General features: G+C 39.4%; 1 protein-coding gene across 1 annotated transcript in view; it reads right to left on the bottom strand.

Moving 5' to 3' along the window:
* LOC117546297 (AT-rich interactive domain-containing protein 3A-like) overlaps positions 1-16,933 on the bottom strand; it is a 55,142-nt gene extending 38,209 nt beyond the window's left edge. Inside the window, 1 exon segment of the mRNA XM_034216487.1 lies at positions 16,765-16,933. Coding sequence (XP_034072378.1) covers positions 16,765-16,933 — 169 coding nt within the window.
* Positions 16,934-17,141: the final 208 nt, after the last annotated feature.

Genomic DNA, 17,141 nt, shown 5'->3' on the forward strand with positions numbered 1-17,141 from the left:
AGTTAGCAACATGTAGGTAAATTAGGCTCGATACATGAACATGCTTTAAGAAACACAACCGCCTACATCCCAGCTCTCCAGAGGGTTTCATTTATCTTGTTAGCAGCTCATTCCTTACAACAAAAGCCTCAGATTGATTATAATAAAGGGAAATATTAAGGGTTTATTTCAAGGCTGTTATGTAATTAAGTTATTGGGCTTTTTTCTTATCAACTTAGATTTGTCAGAAAATGTTCTCAACTTTAATGGACTGAAGTAATTTGAAAAGTGGGCTTATTAACACATGAATATATGTTTACATATATTTAAGAAGTACATTATAAGAAAAGCACAAGGTTCATATTTCACTACGGTTTTTTTATTTGCTGAGGGCCGATTCTAAATGGACAGCGGGTCGTATTTGGCCCCCGTAGCGTAGTTTGGACACCCCTGATCTTAAAAATGACTGCATTCCCGTCATTAAGTGCAATTAATGAGAATAGAAGGAGGCAGAAGGGCGGAGAAAAGCCTCATTGATAAGAGTAAGAACACCCCTTTGTTGGTGAGGGTAAACTCAACAATACAAGACAGAATGAGTGATATAGACGTTGTTACGACATCATCGCCATGGCATGTAGTGACTAATCCAACAGCAGTGCAATAAAGAGATTAACCAAAGAGGACACAAAGCACTGTGTATTCTCCTTCTGTGCAAATATATGACTGTAGGTATGTCGGATCAGATTAAAACACGTTTTTAGCACACTTAACACACCCTTAAACATGACTTTAATTAAGGGATTTTATGTCAACTAATGTCACAAAACTGTACACGGTTAGTTGAAACCTAATCCTTTTATTCAAACTACATATTATTGCTTTCTACTAATACAGTTATGTGACATTTCTAGACATAATCAACACTTAATGAAAGTGAAGTTTTGTCCCTTTCATGAGCAGGTAAAGAAATAAATGCGTGACTTTTCTAGTAAATATCTCGATATGAGAGTCTCAATAATAAGAATAAATACTACAGCGGGGGAAAAAGCAAACACTCGATGATTGATAAGATACTTGAAGCTCTATTTACTCGGGGAACAGTGAGACGAGCTCCTTAGCGAGAATTATTACAGCCAGCCGACAGTTTATTAAAGCAGCTGTCTTCTGTCTTCTGTCCACCGTCAACTGCCTCAGTGTGTGGCGTGTAAAACATCACCAAACTGGCGAGGTGCCAAAAAACAAGCTGTAAATCACACACACACACACACACACACACACACACACACACACACACACACACACACACACACACACACACACACACACACACACACACACACACACACACACACACACACACACACACACACACACACACACACACACACACACACACACACACACACACACACACACACACACACACACACACACACACACACACACACACACACACACACACACACACACACACACACACACACACACACACACACACACACACACACTATTAGAACTCGAGTTACACGATTAGATTATTTTTTTCCGGAGCAATTTGGCGGTAAATCTTTGCATCTGTCTTGTGCAGCGTACCGTTAACTGCAGAACATCGAACACTACGGTCTCTTTTAGGACTAAAATGAGACATTCATTAATAAAAACTTGCATCAAAGCTTGGATTCATCTTTTAAAAGAAGTTGCACATAAAACATGTGTCTTTTTAAAAAGTCATTCGATTTAGTTTTGCACTTTATACTTTGTAATAGACAGAAAAATGGGTTTTCTGATATGTTTCCAGGGTTAATTAATATACATAGATATAACATCAAATAAATACATATTTAAAAAAACATAAGCTCAAATAAATGTCCAATAAAAAGGTGAAATAAAAAATAAATAACTGTATTTTTTTAACTGCCATCTTTTGTCTCTTAAGCGACTTGAATTAAAGAGGGGGGGGGGACAGAGAGAGAGTGAAAGAAAAAAGGCAGGAAACGCGACACCTCCGTGGGTCATGAAGAAGAGTCACCTGGTGAAATACAGGGGGGGGGGGGGAAGTGAGACGGGTCTTCAACTGAAACCCAACCCCCCCATCCCAAAGGACCCCAATCAACACCGGCTGATAGCACATCCTTTACTCAAGTAGAAGTACAGATACTCGTGTTTAAAATACTAAAGTAGAAGTACTGACTAAACTTCTTTACTCAAGTCAAAGTAAAGAGGCTTTGAAATGTACTTCAGTAGAAAGTACCCATAACTAGCAGCTGTTTTAAAGAGTACCTGACCTCCCTTTATATTAATAGAACAATAATGTAATTGTTAGCTAATGAATGTTTCCATGCTGAACAACGGCAACATGACAACGTTTCCATTGGTCCCTCTTCTTTAGAGAAGACCAGGAAATGATGGATATGTAAGGTTACTGCCTCAGTGTAACAGTGTGTATCTGTGTGTAACTGTGTGTGTATCTATATGTGTATCTGTGTATTACGGTGTGTGCGTGTATCTGTGTGTGTATCTATGTGTGTATCTGTGTGTAACCCTGTGTATCCGTGTGTATCTGTGTGTGTATCTATGTGTGTATCTGTGTGTAACCCTGTGTATCCGTGTGTATCTGTGTGTGTATCTATGTGTGTATCTGTGTGTAACCCTGTGTATCTATGTGTGTATCTGTGAGTGTATCTGTGTGTGTATCAGTGTGTATTCATGTGTATCTGTGTATTACGGTGTGTGTATCTGTGTATTACGGTGTGTGTATATCTCTGTGTATCTCTGTATATCTCTGTGTGTATATTTGTGTAACTGTGTGTGTATCTGTGTGTATCTGTGTGTGTATCTGTGTGTGTATCTGTGTGTGTATCTGTGTGTGTATCTGTGTGTGTATCTGTGTGTGTATCTGTGTGTGTATCTGTGTGTGTATCTGTGTGTATCTGTGTGTGTGTATCTGTGTGTAACGCTGTGTATCTGTGTGTGTAACGCTGTGTATCTGTGTGTATCTGTGTGTGTGTCTTTGTGTGTAACGCTGTGTATCTGTGTGTGTAACGCTGTGTATCTGTGTGTATCTGTGTGTGTGTCTTTGTGTGTAACGCTGTGTATCTGTGTGTGTAACGCTGTGTATCTGTGTGTATCTGTGTGTGTGTGTCTTTGTGTGTAACGCTGTGTATCTGTGTGTGTCTGCTTATGCATCCATTAAAGCTTCAGGCTGTTTCTATCATTGTCTCCTAACTCCAACCTGCAGCCATGGAATGTTTGTTAACATCTAGTTGACCAGTGAAATTGTGCAGGTGGCTGATGAATGTGCAGAGTACCAGCCAGAGGCCATTGCTTTGAGTGTGTGACTGTGAGCATTGTGAGCACACACACTCTATGATTAATGAACCCCATCATTAAATATACATCACATTGAACAGACCTGCTGTGAGGGATTGATTTGAAAACGCTTGACATTATGAAGGAGGGGTTTCCTAGCTTTACGTATGCCTCTACTCATACTTCAGAAACCACCTGAACCTGTTGTGTTGCTTATGCATTAAACATACACACATGCAGTGTGTGAACAGCATTTCCCCGCCTTCATTTCACAAATCTTGTTAGGCTTGATTGTGTTAGAAATGTTGCATAGCTTGAGCTGATGAAAGACGTGTTTATCTATCCGTCTGACAGCACGATTACACAAAAACAACTCAGGATACCCGATTCCTCCCAGCTGGAGTTGGGTTTTGAGACAGTTTATAGGTCAGTTGTTATTTGAAATAATGTAATACATACATAAATAAAGATTTATAAAGATATATTGACACTTGGGTCCCTTTTATGACTGAAATGAGACCTTGATTACTAAAAACGTGCATCAAAGCTACGTTTGCACATAAAACATGTACCTTTTTTAAACAACTATTACGTTTTTTTGTTGCACTCTTTTCTTTGAAACCCAAGATTGAATTGGTGGTTGTTTTCTGTCGGTTCGTTGTCCATCTGTCTGACAGCAGGATTACACCAAAACAACGAAATGAAGCTTAAAAAAACACCTCTAAATACACAAAGACTCCCAAATTGTGTAACGCTTTGTTGACATTGCAAGATTGGGCATTTGTAGTGCATTCAAGTGACGTTAGAATAATTGGAAATATGTGTTTCCAACTGGGAACAATTCACATTAAAGCCTGAGACACAACACAAACAACACATCTAGCTTTTAACACTTGCTAAACACAAACAACTTATAAATAATTGGCCTAAATGGTAGAAAGAAAGCAAACTAAGTGGGAAAAGCTGCTCAAAGCTACAACGTCTATAGTGTTATTACCTCAGCCCTCCATCTAAATTACTCATCATCTTCTTGTGATCGTCTAATTGTGTTTGTGCTGAAAATACATTTAGGCAAAATGAAATCTATCAGCAGGTTTTAGATACAAGGGCAAACAGCAGATGACAGCTATGACATTTACAGTGGAGGGGGGAGGGGAGAATCTTTGTTGACATATGCAGTTCTTATAAACACAGATGATACAGGCCCGTATTGTGTCAGTAACAGTCAGTTAGCAGCGCTCAATAAAAGCTGTTTTCTTTCAAACTAGGCAAACTACTCAAGCACAGGCGTGAACACACCATACATCTATACATGAAACTACACTTTAATACACAATGAAGCCTTTTATTATGCATGAATGGATATAAACATGCATAATAATGTCTTTAAGGTTTTTAAATGTGATGCATTATGTATAAAACACTTAACATGCACTACGGTTGTCATTGCTTGCCTTTTTGGGTCCCAATTGAAACAGCTTGGTCAGATATAGTGTGACCTCTGCTCTATATTTACATCTGACTGAGAGATCAAGTGAGAGAAAAGTAACCCAATAGCTCGGCCTTGTAAACTGCCATCTCTGATCTTTGCAGAAATCTCAAGAATGTATATGTCACAGCAACATGACAATGGCATGTTGTGCACATAATAGAGGGAGGGGCTTTGGCATCAACTGTAGATTGTAGTGACAAAAGGAGACAAAGGTTAAACTTAAGTTTTTTCCACTGCAGTAGCTTAAAACTCAGGTAGAACAAATCTGAGAGATCAAAGAGAGAATGAAGTCAAGAGCAATAAAAGTAGGGGGGGTTGTTAAAAACACATGAAAAGAGAAAGAGAAAAAGACTCTTCTGTCGGACACTGCTTGAATACCTTCTCCCACAAAACCACCATTTGCATATCAATTATTCACGCTGTGTTACCTTGAAATGCTTGAAGACAACTTCTCCTCGCATGCCTCTGCCAAGTTTAACACAACTACAACTAGAAGTCAGTTTACAAACTCTCACAATTTGTGTTAGAGTAATCCAGGTTTTATTTAATCTAGTGATATGCTCAAAACTTCATAAAACTTCCATGCTTTTTTGCTAAAAACCTTACTCGTCCGCACAAGTCTGGACAATCATGAAGTGTTGGAAATGGTACGGCTATGGCGAATAAACATATGAATTAATGAATTTTTAAAAATGTGACCCAATTCCAACAGCTCTCAGGATAGTCTGTTTATTGCCTCGTTTCGCTATTTGCATCCGGAAAATTCTGGCTCCTGCATTAGCATGCTAGTTAGCTTAGCCTTCCTAGCAAACGTTAGCCTAGCCTCAGTTGACAACACATCTGTGTCAAACTGTAAGCTGAAATTGTTCAGTAGAAGTTGGTTATGTCTGTGGATACAGCTTACAAACTCACACAACTCATAATCAAAACTTCCTAAATACATGCATTTTAGCTAAAAACCTTATTTGCCATCTGGACAATCATGAAGTGTTGAAATAGTATGGTAATGGTGAATAAACCTAAATAATGTTGAATTCAGAAAATGTGACCCACTGCCAACATGTACTGAGCTCTCAGGATACTCAATTAACTTCTCCTTTTGTTCAGTTTTACCCGGAAAAGTCTGGCTGTGTTTCACTTTGGAGCTCCTGCCATTAGCATGCTAGTTAGCTTAGCCATGTTAGCCTCAGTTGACAACACATTTGTGTCAAACGGTAAGCTGAAATGGCTCCACTGAAGTTGGTTATGTCTGTGAATACACTTCAAACATTGAATTAACAATGACTTCACTCATATGTCAATGAAAGGAGCTAAACTAAAGCAGAGTGGACAGTGACTGCTTCATGCTGCAGATTCAGAACATGCTAACTTTCAGCAGCTACATGCAGCCACACTGGAAATACGGACTAAGAACATATGGTCTAAAAGCTTTATCCCCACAATCTGCCCTCACATGTTTATTTTAGTCGGGCTGTTGTGCACGACTTGTATAAAGCTGCAATTCAGGAATTATAGGAGTGCGCTGTGCAATTACATTCCCGTAATTACACATTCAGACCTTCGCTCTACAGTGAACTGCCTCCTCTGTGGACGGCTAAAAGCTTTTTCTACTCACATATTCTGCAGGTCTCCCTTGAAAAAGAGATCATTGATCTCAATGGGATTTTACCTGGATAAATAAAGGTTTTGAATTGAATTGAATATCTAGTTATTTAAGAGTCTCGTTTCATTCTTACAGTATATAGGCTAATAACAAAGAACATTCATTAGTAAGGAAATATTAAACACTGACTATTACTATCTACAGAAGGAAGAAATTGCGGTGTGAATGCTATATGCGGAAACTTAATACACACATGTGGATAAATAATGGTTATCAGAATCAGAATACCTTTATTCGTCCCACAGAGGGGACATTTGCATTTGTTACCGCAAAAAGAGCCAAAGACAGCCTAATATTTACTAAGAAGCACGCATAAAAAAAATATTAAAGATTAAAAAAGATATAGCAGCCAGGTATATATTGCATAGTTATTAACGGCATATATATATATATATATATATATATATATATATATATATATATATATATATATATATATTGCACATCATTTATATTTCACAACATGGGTGTTATCATAGTCTTTGTTGTGGACCAGGGACCATGATGGTTATATAGTCTGACATTTGAGTTATTATTTATCCACATAAAGTTATAATAATAATAATAATAATACATTATATTTTGATAGCGCTTTTCCTAATGCTCAAAGAAGCTTAAAATCTAATGTTATGAATGGTAATAATAACCGTAGATTTAATTATCGAGCTGAACATGTTGATGTTTTTTCGACGAGGAATTGAATGGAGAAGAAGCCAATCAAAATGTTGCATTAGAAGAACATATTCTTCTGTTGTTCTTCACATCTGTGATTTTGTATATTCTACAATACTGCAATACCACCTGGTACAAGTGTTTGTGTACTGCTTTAAAATCAAAACTGCTCCACCTGTTAAAAGTCTGCTCAAAGATTGTTGGTCCACCCGGTCAGAGACTTTCTGACTCAGCAGACCATAATAACCTGAGAGGCTGTCCAACAACATCATCTGGGACCCAAAGCTTGCTCTGAACAGAGAATATGAACTGCTACCTAACATCTAACCGGATGTTTAAAGGTCACCGATTATGCAAAATCCTTCTTCATGTCTTTTCTACATCAACATGTGTTCCCTCTTCTTCATGTCTCCTCTACATCAACATGTGTCCCCTCTTCTCCATGTCTCTTCTACATCAACATGTGTCCCCTCTTCTTCATGTCTCTTCTACATCAACATGTGTCCCCTCTTCTCCATGTCTCTTCTACATCAACATGTGTCCCCTCTTCTTCATGTCTCTTCTACATCAACATGTGTCCCCTCTTCTTCATGTCTCTTCTACATCAACATGTGTTCTCTCTTCTCCATGTCTCTTCTACATCAACATGTGTCCCCTCTTCTCCATGTCTCTTCTACATCAACATGTGTCCCCTCTTCTTCATGTCTCTTCTACATCAACATGTGTCCCCTCTTCTCCATGTCTCTTCTACATCAACATGTGTCCCCTCTTCTTCATGTCTCTTCTACATCAACATGTGTCCCCTCTTCTTCATGTCTCTTCTACATCAACATGTGTCCCCTCTTCTTCATGTCTCTTCTACATCAACATGTGTCACCTCTTCTTCATGTCTCTTCTACATCAACATGTGTCGCCTCTTCTCCATGTCTCTTCTACATCAACATGTGTCCCCTCTTCTCCATGTCTCTTCTACATCAACATGTGTCCCCTCTTCTCCATGTCTCTTCTACATCAACATGTGTCCCCTCTTCTCCATGTCTCTTCTACATCAACATGTGTCCCCTCTTCTCCATGTCTCTTCTACATCAACATGTGTCCCCTCTTCTCCATGTCTCTTCTACATCAACATGTGTCCCCTCTTCTCCATGTCTCTTCTACATCAACATGTGTCCCCTCTTCTTCATGTCTCTTCTACATCAACATGTGTCCCCTCTTCTTCATGTCTCTTCTACATCAACATGTGTCCCCTCTTCTTCATGTCTCTTCTACATCAACATGTGTCGCCTCTTCTCCATGTCTCTTCTACATCAACATGTGTCCTCTCTTCTCCATGTCTCTTCTACATCAACATGTGTCCCCTCTTCTTCATGTCTCTTCTACATCAACATGTGTCGCCTCTTCTTCATGTCTCTTCTACATCAACATGTGTCCCTCTTCTCCATGTCTCTTCTACATCAACATGTGTCCTCTCTTCTCCATGTCTCTTCTACATCAACATGTGTCCTCTCTTCTCCATGTCTCTTCTACATCAACATGTGTCCCCTCTTCTTCATGTCTCTTCTACATCAACATGTGTCCCCTCTTATTCATGTCTCTTCTACATCAACATGTGTCCCCTCTTCTTCATGTCTCTTCTACATCAACATGTGTCACCTCTTCTTCATGTCTCTTCTACATCAACATGTGTCCCCTCTTCTTCATGTCTCTTCTACATCAACATGTGTCCCCTCTTCTTCATGTCTCTTCTACATCAACATGTGTCCCCTCTTCTCATGTCTCTTCTACATCAACATGTGTCCCCTCTTCTTCATGTCTCTTCTACATCAACATGTGTCCCCTCTTCTCCATGTCTCTTCTACATCAACATGTGTCCCCTCTGTGGAAAGAGACTCTGAAAGTTTCAGGAACAAAGATTCTCTCTCTGTTTGTCCTGATCCATTTATATAGAAACCTGTCTGAAAATGAGCTGATCAGTGCTAAATATATACACTGCAAAAAACACAAAAAAGAGGATTAAAAGTAGCCCCGGACTTGCTTTATTTTTTGAAAGTAGCTCTCATCCTAAAAAAGGTTGGTGACCCCTGATCTAAAGTAACAGACAGAGAATCAGCACGTTTGAAACAGGGCTGAAACAGAGGGGATTATGGGATGCTGCAATGATCTGTTTGGTGTTTCAGCCAATCAGAGACCGGCTCTGGATCTATCTGAGACCTGTGAGATATTGATGAAAAGCAGTATAATAGGGAACCTTTAAGTGGTTGACAGTGATGTCTTCACTGGCAGGTGCAACACTGAGGATCTAGCTTTATAACAGCTAACCACTTCAATCAATGGACACTGGACTGACAGACACATCAGCTGACGAGTCCCATTTGGGAAAACCAATCAATACTGGAGAGATCAGCTGCTATAAACCGAGGAGGATAGAAACAGAGGGAGAGGTTGAGTGGGGGGTTGGGCACTCATCTTGGAAATTTCACCTCCCATCAATGCTAATTACTTTTAGGCTTTTTGCAATCCATGACACGGGGTCAAACATGTCCCTTTCACGGATTTGGCTGATGCTCTTAATGCAGAGTGACTTTGGAAAAGGTCAGACCCAGAGCAGGATGTGCTTTAATTCCTACGTAAGAAACAATACCCTCTGTTACATCTTATCTATATTGTGATCGGAGACCAGATATTGTATTAAAGTGTGTTTTTTTTAGGTGTATTGTCCTGGTTTTAGAGGCAATACTGCGTACCTGACTGTTATTTGACTATATTATACATATATCTACACCACTAATGACTATATGTAATACATTTCATTGTGAAAATATGTCATGAAAGCACAAATAGTAAGCTTACAATATATATATTAGATTTGTCTCAATAACGCCAAGCCCTTCTTAGTGAAAAAGGAAGGATGGTAACTACTAAAAAACAAACAGGATGAGATTTTAAGAAAAAGCTTGTGGTCTTTTGAATATAACTGCATGAGAAGTCAAGTTTTAACCCTGGTTTTTAAAGATGACAACTCATCTCTGCACACTTATCTACCATTACTGAAATGACCTCTCCTCTATTTAATCGTGTATCATATATGCCGTCGACAAAGAGGCACGGATAACATTTGGCAGCCGTGTTTTTCATGTCCACTTCTTCCCTGGATTTAGGCTTCTTGTTTTCCATTAGGTGCCTCTGCATAATAGAATAGAAACAGTGCAAGAATAATCTATAAATTATTGGAATATGATATATTAGATAAATAGTTATTTTTAAGTTGAATGTTATGGATGTTCTTTCCAAAGCTCAGGTGTTTAACAGTCTTATGGCCTGCTGGATGAAGTCTGGTGGTTTTAGTATATCATTATTACTACAATATATGGTAACACTTATTAAGGTACACTTATTCACCATCAACTAGTTGTTCATTAACATATTAGAGTCAAACTACTAGCTTATTTGTTATGAACAAGACGTCACTTTAAAATATGGAATTCTGAGTTAGAAAAAACACATTTTGAGTTATTTTGACACAATTAATACTTGTAGTTTCATGTCTTGTTACATAAGAATAGATCATATTTGTTTGGTGTTATTGGGGTCCTGCTGCCTTATTAGGCCCATATTGAACATATTAAAACCAAAACTCAACAACGGCCTTGCAATAAATAAGCACTAATTAGACGGTTATTGAGGAAAAACTCTCAACTAATGGCTAATTACTTGTAGAATATGGTCATGTAGAATAAGGCATTAATAAGTGTTTAATACTGACTAATAAAGAGCCAATGTACTGCTAATATGCACGTTAATTAACAACGAGTTGATGGTGAATATGTGTACTTTAATATAAAGTGTTACTGAATAGACAATATTTGTTAAGTGTCATTATGGGAGGATTACCATTATTGTGGTACTGCTGCCTTATTAGGTCCATATTGAGCATATTAAGACCCAAACTCATGTACAACAACGTCCTTCCTTACAATAAATAAGCACTAATTAGAGGGTTATTGAGGACAAACTCTCAACTAATGGCTAATTACTTGTAGAATATGGTCATATAGAATAAGGCATTAATAAGTGTTTAATACTGACTGATAAAGAGCCAATGTACTGCTAATATGCATGTTAATTAACAACTAGTTGTGTACCTTAATATAAAGTGTTACCCAATATATATATAATGTTAATTTCTTCTTGTTTTCCATTAGGCCTCTGCTCTCTGTTACTGTGAGTCTTATATAACCCTGGAAGTGAGCTCAGGGTTATTGTGCTGCGGCAGAACGGCTCCTCTGGGGGCTGTAACGTGTTTCATACAATCCATCAGAGGGTGTGGAGAACAGGAAGCATTGCTTTAAGAGCACACACAGGACACAGATGGAGAGCAAGACATGCAGATATGCAGAGATAGCAAGAAGTTTGGAAATGTGTGGATCACAGGAGAGCCTGACGTGGGAACAGCTTAACAGAGGGGCCAGGACTGGATTTGAGTGGGAAAATAGAAGATTATTATGCATGATTTGGACGAATAAGTGGGAGTTAACTTAGGTCACTGTATTTCACATTTTAGTAGATTATATGAGAAAATGAATGTTTAATCCTAGTTTATCAGACATACTAACAGGGGGAAATTGGTTTGGTGACTTTTGTTCCATTATAGAATGAATACAATAAAAGCCAAATAAACAAAATATAATGTTTTATAGAATATCAGAAGTACGAATTTCCAATAAAATATAAAATACATATAAACGTAAGAATTAAAGCAAAATGTCGAATAAAAGAGGGCCTGACGCTCCAAAGACAGCGTTCAAATATACTATAGACTGCTGTTATAATAAAAATAGGTCTATGTTTGTCTGTTTACTTCCAAGAATTGCCTACATTAAATGTGTTAAATTCTTTATTGCCATCAAGTCTTATTTTCGAAGGAATATATTTTGCATTTTCGCGCATTTTCACATCATGTCTTTTGGATAATTCCAGTTAAAAACAGCATTGTTCATTTGGGGAAATTAGTTTCCATCCCTCTTCTTAGATCAGCTCACGTTCTACTTTCTTATGTAGGAATATCATAGTATTTGTATCGCACATTCAGGCTCTTCCACCGAGGCCAAAGCAAGGTGCATGGATCTGAGCAGTTGTTATTTTTACCCTGACCGATGACCTCTCTGTGAGGAATGAATCTGCTCCGTTACTTATGAGCGCTGAGTGATTACGAATCTCCCAGAAGATTAAGAGACTCAAATCCCCGTGCAGTGCGTCGTAATTAAAGATGGACAGAACAGTGGCAACTGTGCACTGAGGAGAAATACAATGGCTAAATGATAGAGAAATAACACTAACCCTATCTCAATCTTTACTTATTTATAGAGCACATTTAAAACAGCCTCAGTACCAAAGTGCTGTACAGGGAACAAATACAATATAAAATAACACGATGGAAGTAAAATAATAATAGACAATAATTAAAAACACGATAAAAAGCACTAGAAACATATAAAACACATACAAATGTAAACATGTTTTGTTCAACTGGTATTAAAAGCCAGTGCAAAGAGGTGAGTTTTTAGCAGAGATTTAAAAAGCAACAGGGAGGTGGGGGGTTGGGTTTTGAAGAGCGGAGCGAGACACAAAGAGGCGTCTTGGTTGGTAAGAAAGAAACAATAAAAGATTGCACAATCACTACTTCCTTCTGTTTTGACCACCGTAGAAGACCTCCCCCCAAAAAGACCTCTGTTAGTAATTTGCCAACCAAAGGGTGGAGTTTACCAGCGATAACGTCCCTCTCTTGTATACATCAACAAGTCGTGTATTTGTGCAAAATAAACAGATTGCACAAAAAACACATCACGACTTCCTTTTGTCTCGACCCCCGTGGATGAACTCACCAAAAGGGCTGGGTTTGTCATAGGGTGGAGTTTAACAACGATAACGTCCCCCGTCCAATAATAAGAACAGTGTCTTTTAGCCTGAATTCAAAGCCATGATTTGCTAAACCATCCTCAACGTAAGATAGAACGTCTTTGCTTCCACTTCTGGTCTTTCTGCGTGATTATCGTACGTATTGTTATGAATATTTTGAAGCATTTGCATTAGAAAAGCGGTAAAGAAACGACCATGATTTGATAGTTTGCCAACCAATGGGTGGAGTTACCGAAGATAATGTCCACAAAACAAAATGTTTTGAATAAATAAAAGTGTATTTTTAGTTTGGGACAAATGAATAGAAAGCAGTGGTTGTAATCTGTGTACACCTACTGGTCTTTCTGCGTGATTATCGTACATATTTTGAAGTATTGCATTAAAAAAGCTATATAGAAACATGAGTAGCTCAATTGTGGGATAAAAGCAGGCAGTTTAAATCCATGTAAAGCGTATCTTATATCGCCAAGTGTTGATAATTTGCCAGCCAAAGGGTGGAGTTCACCAAAGATGTTACCGACTCCAATAAGAATAGTTTCTTTTATAGTCTGGGAGCACTGATTATAGGGCAGTGGTTGTAATCAGTGTATCTCTGGTCTTTCCTCATGATTCTCTTACGTTGTTTGCATTAGAAAAGCTATTTAAAAACAGGGTTTAGCACAATTGTGGGATTTAACGTTTTGCCACTGTTTGCTGGCAGTCTAAATCAATGTAAAGCGTAACTTATATCGCAATTGTTTGGATAATTTGCCAATATTTTGAAGTATTGAATTAAAAAAACTGTATCAAAAAGCCGTGATTTGCTAAACCTTCCTCAATTGTGAGATACAACGTTTTTCTGGCAACTTATATCTTAATGTTGTGGATAAGTTGCCAAAGGGTGGAGTTCACCAACGATGTTACCGACTCCAATAAGAACAGTTTCTTTCATAGTCTGGGAGCACTGATTATGAAGCAGCGGTTGTAATCAGTGCATCATTGGGGTCCCCACCCTTTCCTGAGAGTACCACTGCTGCTTCTCTTTTTACGTGACCTGTCTGGTTGGCTGGGGAGCACGCTCACTTTCAGCCCACAGACAAAGTGCTTTCAAAGGGAAATGGTCTTGTCTCTACACAAAAAAACCAGCCCCTTTTAACCTCCCCTCCCTCACCCCGTCTGCCCTTTTCAGCCTCTCTTTTCTCCCCTTTCACACTTACAGACACGCGACGGTCACTCCCTTGTCTGCTGTCCGTCAGCGTCGTTGGCCTATCACTAAAAAAAGAGGGGTTTCTCCCCCTTTTTTTTGGGGAGATCATTAATCATCCAGTGTAGGACAGGAGGCCCCTTAATCCAGCTCTCCTCCCCCTCCCCCACACCCTCCACCACTATCCCCCATGGTGTTATCAAGTTTCAGAGGTTGTAACTGTAGCACAATAAACAGTGGAGGAAGGTGGAGGAAGGGGGATGGAGACAGAGAGACAAGAGAGGACAAAATGTCATTTCCTCACTACGTTTTATTGGTGGAGGTAAACGCGCCTCCAAAAGTGCATCCATTTGGAGGATTGGCTCTTAAATCAGTCATAGCAGTTGGAAAGATGTGCAGCTATAGGCAGAAAAAGCGGGATAATTGGATAAAGTTGCTCCTAATTGGAAATTAAAACCATTACAGTCTTCTTTAAATAAATCTGCAACAGCATCCAAAATGGACAAATGTGCTCTCAATGCCCATTTCCTAGATTTTCAAAACTGCATCCATTTGGAGAATTGGCTTTTAATGAGCGGGATAGTTGGAATAAGTTGCACCTATTTGGACATTAAAATCATTACAGTCTACCACGAATACATCTGCAATCCGACAGCATGCAAGATGGACAAATGTGCTCAAAATGCCAAGTGTTGGATGGAGACAAGAGAGACAAGAGAGACAAGAGAGACAAGAGAGACAAGAGAGACAAGAGAGACAAGAGAGACAAGAGAGGACAAAACGTCATTTCCTCTCTACGTTTTATTGGTGGAGGTAAACACGCCTAAAAAGCTGCATCCATTCGGAGAACTAGCTGTTTAATGAGCGGGATATTTGGATAAAGTTGCACCTAATTGGAAATTAAAACCATTACAGTCTACTTCAATTAAATCGGCAATCCAACAGTATCCAAAATGGACAAAATGTAATCTAATGACTACGTTTTATTGCCGCATTCGGAGTTGAACACGCCTCCAAAACAGTGTCCATTTGGAGAATTGGCTCTTCAAGGAGTCGGAACACTTGGACAAAGTTGCTCCTGATTGGACATTAAAACCATTAATGTCTACCTCAATTAAATCTGCAATCCAACCACATGCAAAATGGACAAATGTGCTCAAAATGCAAAGTGCTGGATGGAGATAGGAGAGGACAAAATGTAATTTCCGCTACGTTTTATTGGTGGAGTTGAACACGCCTCCAAAACGGCATCCATTTGGAGAATTGGCTCATTAAGAGTTGGAATAAGTTGCACCTAATTGGAGTTAAAAACCATTACCAGTCCACCTCGAATAAACCTGCAATCCAACCAAATGGTCCGATGTGTTCACCAGTGTGTTCTGCTGTTGACACACCCAGCTGCTGCCCCTTTTCCAGAACTTGTGGGGTGTTAACTAAAGGGAAAATGAGGCTGTATCAAAGCGCCAGAGAATGTTCCTATTGTAGTGTGCTGTTTGTACAGAGGTCCCGCCTGTTATAGGGCAGTGTGAGGCTGACCGGGGGAGTAATATAATGCATACATGGATCCCCCAGAGCCCATTCATGCTGTAATTGGTGCGGACAGAGCTCTGGGTCTCAGGGTTACAGTCAGGGAACTTCCTCTAATGCCCTGCTGGGAGGCCACTCTTCCCACCACGCAAAAACATACCCAGCTTACAGCGGAAACACTGGAACGCTGACTTTAATTAAAAGTATTATTATGTCAACAAATGTCACTTAGCAGAGCGAATGTATTTGCTCCAAAACCAACACTTAAAAAGGCACCACATTTCAATTAGACATTAAAACCATTACCGTCTACCTCAATTAATCTGCAGCCCAGTTGGATAAAGTCGCTCCTAATTGGACATTAAAACCATGACAGTGTTCTATAAATAAATCTGCTATCCCACAGCATGCAAGATGGACAAATGTGCTCAAAATGCCAAGTGTTGGATGGAGAGAGAGGACAAAATGTAATTTCCTCACTACGTTTTAATGGTGGAGGTAAACACGCCTCTAAAAGTGCATCCATTTGGAGGATTGGCTCCTTAATGAGCGGATAGTTGGAATAAATTGCACCTAATTGGAGATTAAAACCATTACAGTCCACCTTAACAAATGTCACTTCTTAGCAGAGCGTATTTGCTCCAAAACCAACACTTAAAAAGCACCAACTGTCTTTTTCTTCCCGTCTGCTTTGCTTAAACGCCCCTTGACAATTGAATGGAAACCCGTCTCCTGGAGATTCATTGGGACAAACAGAGCGGAGATTCTTCCAGGAGGTTTAACTGCGAGCTGCAGCTTAATGAGACTTCCTCATGATAATCGTTATCTCCACTTCCCTCCTTCTCCTTCCACTAATTCTGCACATCTCCATCAAGACCACTGCACCTTAATGGCAGAGACTAGGCCGGCTTTACCACTTTATTACCATTAACAGACTTAAAGCTACTACGGAGGGATTTCCCCCTGAAATAGCTTCTAAAGCAGCGATTGAACACCATGTGGTCCCTCTTAAGCTGAATCTACTCTCGGTGTCACACTGAGATGGGTCCAGGCTTTTCTTGACGGCAACGTGTGCGGTTTTGTTCAGGTCCATGGAGCTAAGACACTTGTCTTTAACCCCCCTTTCTCTCGATGGATTCCACTGAACAGGAGCCTCTGTTTTCTGGCTCTGTCCATCACAGCCTGAGGCCATTAATCATCTCAAGTGGACAGCGCTGACAGGCAGTTGGCTGCATCACTCTTTATTTTCTTCTTGTCTTTATTCGCCCGTATAACCTCACCCACTGCTTTCCCCAAAACCCCCATCAACACCAAACGAGAGGATGGGGGTTTTCTGCTACGTTTTATTGGAGCATTCTGAGTTTAACACGCCTCCAAAACTGCATCCATTTGGAGAATTG

The sequence above is a fragment of the Gymnodraco acuticeps genome, unplaced genomic scaffold (genome assembly GCF_902827175.1).
Source record: "Gymnodraco acuticeps unplaced genomic scaffold, fGymAcu1.1, whole genome shotgun sequence".
NCBI lineage: Eukaryota > Metazoa > Chordata > Actinopteri > Perciformes > Bathydraconidae > Gymnodraco > Gymnodraco acuticeps.